This window comes from Aphis gossypii, chromosome 2 (assembly GCF_020184175.1).
Source record: "Aphis gossypii isolate Hap1 chromosome 2, ASM2018417v2, whole genome shotgun sequence".
Taxonomy (NCBI): domain Eukaryota; kingdom Metazoa; phylum Arthropoda; class Insecta; order Hemiptera; family Aphididae; genus Aphis; species Aphis gossypii.
The window spans coordinates 7,803,456-7,813,573 of record NC_065531.1 but is presented as its reverse complement, the minus strand read 5'-3'; the positions used below and the strand labels follow the sequence as shown (position 1 = coordinate 7,813,573).

The 10,118-nt window shown below is 28.2% G+C and overlaps 1 protein-coding gene across 1 annotated transcript; it reads left to right on the top strand.

The window, feature by feature from the left end:
* The first annotated feature begins 3,630 nt into the window (after positions 1–3,630).
* LOC126550572 (aconitate hydratase, mitochondrial-like) lies at positions 3,631–5,527 on the top strand. The gene is made up of 4 exons (XM_050202422.1): positions 3,631–3,921; positions 5,038–5,195; positions 5,261–5,438; positions 5,514–5,527. The coding sequence occupies exons 2-4, from the start codon at positions 5,076–5,078 to the stop codon at positions 5,525–5,527; spliced, it is 312 nt and encodes a 103-aa protein (XP_050058379.1). The 5' UTR covers positions 3,631–3,921; positions 5,038–5,075.
* The last annotated feature ends 4,591 nt before the right edge of the window (positions 5,528–10,118 follow it).

Below are 10,118 nucleotides of genomic sequence, written 5' to 3'. Positions count from 1 at the left end.
TTAGTCTAAAATTTGTTTGAATTATTATTATTATTCCGTATTAGGCAGCAACACAAATAAATAAAGGTAACATTAAGTTGAAATTTATATAACACATATGTATAATATATATAATATATATTGGTAACTTTTAGTTGCTTTGGTAGTTTCAGTCTTTGTTATTCAAGTTGTCATAAGTCATTAATTGACCAGTACTGGGCCATATTTATAGCGTTCTGATTTGCTTCTATAAAGTCCTTGTCATTACATGTGATAGAACATTTGCTAAATTTCAGTAGATGGTCTGTTGTTTTTTCTTCACCACTCACACAGTGCTGATGATGCTTTTAAGTAGGTTGCTCCACTCTTTTAGGTTGGTTTTACATCGTCCCATTTTGGTTCATAGGTGGTTTAAGCTTTTTCATACTATCCATTTATTATTGTGTTCAGGTGTTAGGTCTTCTGTTGGTATTATCCACGCTGTTTCATTTCCAATTTTTTCTCTCCATCTCTCGATTCTCTATTCTTTGGGGGTTCTCATGATGCATTTTGTCCTTTTTATAAAACTATTTTTTGACTTAAGTCGGTATGTATTTCCTTGTGTTCTATGTATTATGTATTGTGTACCTATCATTAATAATTTTAGTACGTTCCCAGTCAACTTGCAGTACGGATCGTCGAATTTTGGGTGGAGCTATACCGTATAGAGTATACAGTTTGTTTACTGGTGTATTTTTTAGACAGCCAGTGATTAAGTGGAATATTTCATTCAAAGCTGTATCTATCTTTTTTGCGTATGTAGATCTTCATCAGACGGACATGCAAAATCTCCGATTGAAAAGCAGGGTGCTGAGGCCGTAACTCTTAATGCTTGAGGTTCGGCACCCCAAACAAATCCAATTAGCTTACGTAGTAATCCATTTCTTGTATTTATTTTTTCATAGTGTACTTTATATGTTAGTGATCTATCTAGGAATACGCCAGTCGCCAAGATATTTAGAATTTGGATTGATGGCTAGTTCAACACCTTACCAAATCACATGGAGCTTTCGATTTGCTTCCTTGTTTCTGAAATGGAAAGCAAATACTTCTGTTTTCGTAGGGTTAGGTCGTAGAGAATTTATTTCAAAGTATTCGTCAATTTTGGCGAGTGTACATGTTAGTTTTCTTTTGACAGTCACGAAATTACTAAGTCTTTGTCTTACACAGCAATTGCCGAGTCATCTGCGTGTATACAATGTTTGACGTTTTTATCATTTGGAATTGGCTGATCATTCGTATATATAAATATAATATATATAATACTGGCGAATGCTAGAAAGAGTGGAATTGACACATATATAACAAATACAATTTACAAACTGACTGAACTGATTGTTGTTATAATGTGTACCTGTTCAAACACACATGCACTCTTAGTAGGTACTTCTGTTCATAAACATATACAATATACATGTATTAATAAGAAAAATGTATTTATTTTATACACTGCAAATCTTAATAAATTATTTGAACGAACAAGTTTCTCATTTTTCAAGTATTATAATCCGAGGTTAGTGATTCATCAGATATTTATCAGTGGATCATTTTTTTAAAACTCATTGTTATTAATTTACATAAAGGTAATGCACTATGCACTTGAATTGCAATATGTGTGGAATAACTTAGCTTCTTAAATTTGTATGCAATACACTTTACAGTTTCATTTCTATTATAGGTATTATATTTATATTATATTTAGGTTGTTAAGAATGTGTTTTTGCTTTTTAAAATTTTAAAATCGGATTCATTGTGTATCACGTGTTGTTGTGAAAATTGAGGCTCGTATGATGTCAGGAGATACGTGATATTACTCACTAAGGCATCTTCCATACACTGACTTTTTAATTATGATAGGAAACATGTATCGTATTTATGTAGGAATGTAAGATAACAAATACAAAAGGAAGCACTTACATACCATTGTCAAGGTGACAAAGCCTTGAAAAATCATCAAACATATTCACAGTGCCAAAATCAACGGGAATGCGTTACGGGATACCTACGGGTATCAAGGCTATTTTTTTTTGTTTAAGGCCTCTGGTTGATGTCCTAAATTTTCTAACTTTGTAAAGTGATAAATTAGGTATTAAGAATTAAAAATATTGAATAATGATAAGAAAAAATGTATTTTAAGAAATTATCCGTACTCGTTTGACGTTTATATTAAATTGGACTTAGTTTTATCCCTGCTTGTGAATAGATTTAAACTTTAAAGTAGTGCATTATCTGTGTTATAATAAGTATGCTATGAAGTTCACACCTAGTTGAAATATTTTATTTTTAAATCCATTTTCACTGAATATAAAATAATAATAAAAATAATGTACCTTATTAATGCATAAAATATCACTACCTAATTATAATTTTTTTTTTTGTAAGTTTTTTTAAGGGTCTTCAATATTAGTAATTTGAATCCTAGTTGCTTTCCAAAACTTAAAATCGACACTGATTTTCAGTTGTTAGTTTGTTACTATATTTATTACTTTGTTTTTATTATTATTATTAAGTATTAATAAAGACATAGTTATTTTACAATTAATTACAAACGTACTTATACAATTACATATTACAATATTTACTTTATTACATTACATATCTACCTACATTTGACAAAAACAAAAATTTATTAGTTTATAAAATAAAAAAAAATATTTTATTTTTAAAATAAGCCTAATTAAATGATTAGGTACAAATATTAAATTTATAATAATATTTATAAATAAATATAAGTAATATTAACAAATATCAGTGGTGTATTTACGGAGGGGGCGAGGGAGATATACCTCCCCCTCCCCCATTGACCTTTTTTAGCTTATATCATTGCATTAGCTATTGTATGAAAAGATTAAAAACATGTTTAAGAAATTCTATGAAGGAGGTAAATATTCCCTATTCACTAATGAAATATTTGTTGTATTTATTAATTGTTTAAATTTTGAATATTATTTTAATTTTTGTGCTGATTGAGTGGGCTTATAAGCCTTATAAAGCTTTACATTCATAACAATATTAGATTGGATGTTGAAGAAATTATTGACGAAATAGCTAAAAAAACCTAGAAGTCTACAGTTTGTTTTGTAAATGATAAATAAATAAATGATTCATTATTTAATTCATATTATTTAATATGTTATATGATATAACTATAAGCTATAAGGTTTATGCACCTGCCACACTACTATAAACATATATAATTAGAGCTCGGATTTAAAAGCATATAGGTTATCATCAACTTTCATTATCATATCTGGTGTAATTTTCAAACTTTTGTTATGTGCTGCAATAATTTGTTTAATTTTATGGGTTTTTTTTTGTTTTGAAATTTTTATTATTCTTTCAAAACTTTTATCCTTTACTAAAGCTAATAGTGCATTAGTAGAAAGGTCTAATCGCTTGCATTGCTTTCCATCTAAATAACAATATTTAATATTCTTATGCAGTGCTTCCAAATACATGTTTGTATTGATCCCAATATATTTCCTATTGAAATAGGCCCATTTTCCACTCTGTAAGAATACATGGATTTAAAATATTTTCCATAGTCCTCTGTGTCTTTATCATTTAACAAATCATTTAATACTGTCTGTAGTCCAATATAAAAGTTTTTTTCATCAGTTTCGTATAACAATGATTTTAAAGTTTTAAAAACAATTGTTTTTTTCTCATTAGAGTGAATTTTATTTAAATTCTTCATCCAGTTCCTTAAAACATGCCATGTACATAAAATTTGTTTATTTGCAGGACCCATTATTTCACTCCATGCATTATAGAATGCTGGTTCATTATCGGATATAAAAACAGCGGCTGTAATATTTCCAATTGCATTTTTAATACACTGGAAATAATGTTTGAAGAGAGCAGTATCTGATTTGTTTGAAAAACAAAAAGCAACAGGATCCGGTAGAGTTTTTTTTACAGATATTTGAAGAAAAATGTATGGAGAACCTTGTTCCAAATTTTCAAAACTTAGTTATGAACACAAACAATTTTATGATTTTTCAACTTCAAAATTACTTGCAAATTTTCGCGTTTTCGACAGATTTCGTAAAAATTTGAACTATAAACGCTTATAAAAAAAAATTGTGACTAACGATTTTTAATTTTTTTTAGCTACAATAAAAACAACTCATAAGAAACCTTGTATTAAATTTTCAAAACTTTTTGGTCATCCAACAATTTTTTATCGACACTTTAAAAAAAATTTCTCAAAAAAATCGAAAATTTCATTGGTCTATAAATAACTCAAAAAAAGTCAAAATTTTTTGAAAATTTAACTATATACAGATACTACTGACATTAACATTTGGTGAAAATTTCAAGTATTTTCAGTGATTAGTTTTTGAATTACAACCACAAAAAAAAAAATCGATTTGGTCGAAAACTGGTTTTGCGTAAAAATTGCCGTTTTTCCGTCATTTTTTTTTTGTTTTTCTCGATTTTTTTGAAAACTGTTAGAAAATGTTAACTTTTTACCTCTATAATGCACCAAGGATATTCACTTTTACATCGTAAACCACCCCCATAGTTTGAAATTGGAGCATTATTTCGACTAGTTATGCTGTACACAGACACAAAAAAAAAAAAAAAACATACATCATTGTAAAATCAATACATTCATCACTTCGTTCAGAATCTAAAAATGAACTTTATTACTAAATGCTAAATGGCGTAACAAAATAAATACTTAATAGGTATTTCAATCATATTACTAGTATTGTTCAGGCTGATGTATATGGTCATATATTTCCTTCATTTCTTTGATTGTTATTACTTATTACCTACAATAAAATAATATTATATGTATATTTTATATAATATATTCTACCAATGATAACAGGAGAGTCAGGCTTATAGATGGGATGTGGAGTAGTCAGCTAATACTGTGTGTTTAATAAAACTGCTTATGTTCATATTTTTATTAACCAAATTAAATAGGTAACTTGTTTAAAAATTTAGTAATAGCAATTGTAATGACGTCTTAGATATTTACTAGAATAATGTATATTTTATTTTAAGGTCTTATTAGAAGCTGTACCAACTCAAGTTACGAAGACATGTCAAGATGTGTTACTATTGCAAAAGAAGCCTTAGCTCATGGACGTAAATCAAAAATTCCATTTAATGTTACTCCTGGGTCTGAACAAATTAGGGCAACAATTGAAAGAGATGGAATTGTATATAAAAACATAATGTTGTGTTATTATTTATCAGTTGATATTTTAATTATATTATTATTTAGGCACAAACCTTGAGAGAATTTGGAGGTACTGTATTAGCTAATGCATGTGGTCCTTGTATTGGTCAATGGGACCACAAAGATGTTAAAAAAGGTGAAAAAAACACCATTGTAAGTTTATACAACAGAAACTTTACTGGACGTAATGATGCCAATGCAGCAACATTTTTATCTTCACATTGTAAGTTATTAATTATTATCAAATTATAATATGATCTTAATAAATAAATAAATAATGAATTAAATTGTTATTTAGATTTTAATAATTGAATAGAAATCAAAAGGTAAATTGGTTATAACTTAATATTCATCATGTATTTTTATACTTCTATTTTTATATACAAGTTAATATCACAAATAATTTCAGTTTTTTATAATTAATGTTTTATGAACTTGTTGCATATACCTACTCAAAATATAATATAAAATCAGATATTGGATCGGGCTATTAACTAAATTTTTATAATATGCATATATTGTTATTAATTATTATTTATTTCTGAAGCTACTAAAGTATAGTTATTTAATCTAACTCTAATTATATTTAAATTGAGTAATTTTACTATTATATTATGCTATGGTATTACCGCCCTGTATTAATAGCTCATGCAGGTGGATGCATCGAATATAAAAATATTCATGTAAGTATGTAACTCAATAATATATATATACAAACGAATCTTCTGTTATGTATAAAATATACTATACATATAATAACGATTTTATTAGTCATTATTTTGTTCATTAGTGAACGTAAATTTGGTGTTATTTCCTTGATAATACAAAAAAAAAACGAAATAATAATATTTTGTTTTACATATAAATTTTATTAACATTTTTAACAAATGAAACATAAACACGGATGGCTCAAGGTGGCACAAAATTTAGAAAAAAAAAATAAACAATATATTTAATTAGTTGCAGGCTAAAATGTATTGAGCAAAAAAAATTTGCCATATGTGGCTTATTTAAGAAAACAAAAACATATATAAAACGTATATAAATGAGAAATAAAGAGTTGCCAAAAAGTGGCTTTTAGAATTAGAACAAATAAAAAATCCATTTGAATTAAAAATTGTTTAGATCACTTACAATCCAGATGGCAGATTTACTACAGTGAACTCAGTGAAGAATACCAAATAATTGAGAACTAAGTATACATATGCATAGAACCGAAGTTATTAGAAAAAGGAATAGGTGAGGGAAACAACGAATTAGTTGAACTTGGAGGTATGATTACGAACATAACTAGTATAATAATAAAATATAACATTGTATTAAAGAGATATTACATTGTAATAAATTATCGGTGGACAACCATGGCAACCATTAAACTTCCGTTACAATTTTTCGTGACATCGAATTAATACCAATTCACTCTAGACACATTTTTTTACACACATTCTTTTTTTAGGGGGTGGAGCGTAAAGATGTTAACACATCAAAAACTATTATTCGAATAATATTATAAAATAACCAACAATAAAATAACTGAAGTAAGTATAATTGGATAGTTTCTAATAAATTCGATTAATTTTCCACGCTGATATAAAATAACATGAACTAAATACCTAATATAAATAATTCATAAAATAAGTAAGGTTCCTTAAATTTTACTTAAAATTAAAATACATGAAAATACTGCTATCGAACAATATAGTATAAAAAGTATTACTTTTTTTATTAAATAAAACTTAAATATATAAATATTAATATAAAAATTATAATTTAATCATCTTTAACTTAAACAATAATAAATATAATATATAGTGCTATATATTTATTTCATTATAATTCTACATTAATGCTATTCATTGAAATGTATATGAGTTTCACAAGTTTTTAAAACATCTATACATTGTTTATTTTTTTATAAGATTTGAATTAAACATAAGAAAAAGTAATTCAAACTATAATGGGTAGTTTCATGGGTATTAGTGGTTTTTTAAAAGTTACGTTGTATTCTAACATTTCTAACCCATACACGAAGAATAATTTTTAGAATTTTCAGTTATAATAAAAATAATATAGCCCAAGAAAATACGAGAAGTTTGTGTATTTTTCATTGGTATGATAGACATAAATCCATATACAGATACGTCATACCCTAACTAATTCAGTGGCAAAAATGAAATATTCTAAAAAAGCATACCTATTTATAAAAACATATTAATAATATCTGTATATTTTGTTATTAAAAAAGTAATTCGGCGCAATGGATATGCAATTTAATAACATCAGCGAGTAGAAACTACAGTCTACAATAAACTTACTATACATGAGGTTGAGACTCATTTACGCACATAATAATATATTTTTTAAACTTACGACAACTTATTTGTGCACACAATTGTGAAAAATGAAAACCAGCTTGTAGGTATAATTTTGGGTGTACAGGGTGTCCATATACTCAAGTATAACTGTTCGAATCCAACTATTTTTCGCGCGCTGTCGCACAATCTTGCACGAACCAGTTCAATAACCCGGTCAAAGTTATGGACCCGAAAAACAAAACAGCTGTCTTACCCTCTGTCCTCCGCGCCGCGGTGCATTTTATCTTACGCGTCGCCGTCGTCGGCGCGAACCGACTTTTGCTGTCAACCACTCACTCTTTTTCTCTCTCGCGACTGGCGAGTTTGCGACGTGACTGTTGTCACCCCAAGTGCGCTCGTTGTACTTTTTTTATGTGGTTGCTGGACGACCAGTCTTTAAGTACGAGTCCAACGTTTTCGCTGGCGTTTCATGCGATCTAACGTTTCCGTCGGTACCATTCCTTTATATACCAATTTACGCTTTGTTGGAGTAGGTACTTCGCACGTCTCGTTACAGTTCGGTGTGTTGTGTATAGGTGGGTTTCCACTGGACCGTTCGCGTGTACGTGCACGTTTATCAACACGCACGTACGAACGGTTGTACATACTTGTCCTTCATGAAAAATATTCTGGTAAGCACGGTAAGCGCTTAATTTTAGCGGTAAATTAACTTACTATAATTTAGCTTGACTCTATAGTGTAAATACACTTTAATTAATTTTTAAAACAATATAATTTAATACTATAATAACATAACACATTTTTAAGATTTTAAAATTGGTTACTGCTCCTATCGCTCAAATTAGACCGCTAAACACACGGAAATAGTTGAACTAGATCCAACTTCGTGGTATCGTGGTTATACGTGTGGTAAGAACGTATACACTTTCTGGTATACTAAAAGTTTACCATGTATACCAACTAATCACAGAAAAGTATTTTTATGCGTACACACTACATGTAAACGTATGTAGTGGAAATCCGCCTATAAACGGCGTGTTGTGTACGAGTCGGAGCCCGGTAATATGTATTGCACTGTAACTTCCATTCGCATCAAATCCGCTCACCACATACTGTCTTCAAATATTGAAATATTGCTGAGGTCTAGAACTCCAGAAGCCACGTGGGTTCGCAAAATCCAGCATCACAGACGTATTGGTTTTGTCCGTTCGGAGCCGTCTTGGAGGTTAGTGATAATTGTATGGTTGTATTTTTTTATTATGTAATCTCATACTCATTATAATGTATATTGTGTTAAGGGTAGTCGAATTATTTTAGTCCTGTTATTATTTTATATTTTAACTTAACTGCGCATCTATTGTCATTAAAAGCACAAAATATTGACGTATTGTTTCCTCAAGTGACTAACCGAAAGTCTATTAAAAATGACAAGCATTTTTTTTTTACTTGTAAACTTTCAATAATCTTTGATGTTTGTTATTCCGAATAAAAAACTTAAATTGTATTAATTTTTCATCATTTTTAAGTTGAAAAAATCTTATTCATCTAAAAAGTTTTCATTGTTTCAACTGATATAGAAGGTTCGTTGTTATTTCACAAGTTTATAAGATTTTTAATATTTAAATTTTTAGTTAAAATAACCGTGCCATCAATACGATATCTAATTTGCTTACGCAAGCGTTTTGTTTTATCAATTAACTTTTTAAATTTGTATGGCCTGAAATTAACACAAACTACCCTTCAAAATTATTTTTTTTTTTTACTTGAATTTTTTACAAAATGTAACCTAAAATTTTAGATTCCCAACTTAGCTCAATTATTTTAAAATTTGTATTAAGTTGGCTGAGTGATAGCATGACGTTATCCTAGATTCCTAGAATAACAACGATATCTTTCAAAATTAATTTTAGAACCTAAGCGGAGCGATTTATGTATTGGTTTTACAATGATATGTGTTTTAAGTTTTAATTATTGAATTTAAATTTAAACACCCATTATAGTGACTCAATGACGAGATACACTCAGTCTAATGCCAATAAGATTCAAAAGCTCAGATCAGTTAATGATAGGTTGTATAAAAATAAACCATATTTTCAATTACGTATATTATCTAGAGGGGATATATTATAATGTTTATTGACTTCGGCAATAGATAGTACACTCAAGTTTATAATGAAATTTCTTTAGACTTATTCAATTTTATTTATCAAACCTGTTTATCGAGGTTTCCAAATTAACAAATCTAACTCCAATACATTGGTACCAATAAGAAATACAACATTTTTTGGCATTAATAATTTATTTATTATGTACAGTTATGTTTTGTAAAACCTAAATTTCTAAAAGCGTTCGCACAGATAGATTCTATGTGATGTTTGAAACTCAAATTGGAAAATAAAAATTGGCATAATTTATATTAAAGCGTAGGTTATAATGGTAAAGTGTGTTTGAAAGTTTGAGAATTGCATACATTTATTCATATATTTTAAGATAACCCGTTATCTAAGCGTAATGTTGAGAATTGATCAATTCGTAATTTTAAACAACTATTAATATCATTAATTGTAAAATATATTTTTATATCATCA

Bases quoted from the DNA above. Each gene is read 5' to 3' on its own strand.
- LOC126550572 (XM_050202422.1), top strand. From the start codon at position 5,076: ATGTCAAGATGTGTTACTATTGCAAAAGAAGCCTTAGCTCATGGACGT. The intron at 5,196-5,260 runs GTATATAAAAAC...ATTATTATTTAG, and splicing joins CAATTGAAAGAGATGGAATT to GCACAAACCTTGAGAGAATT.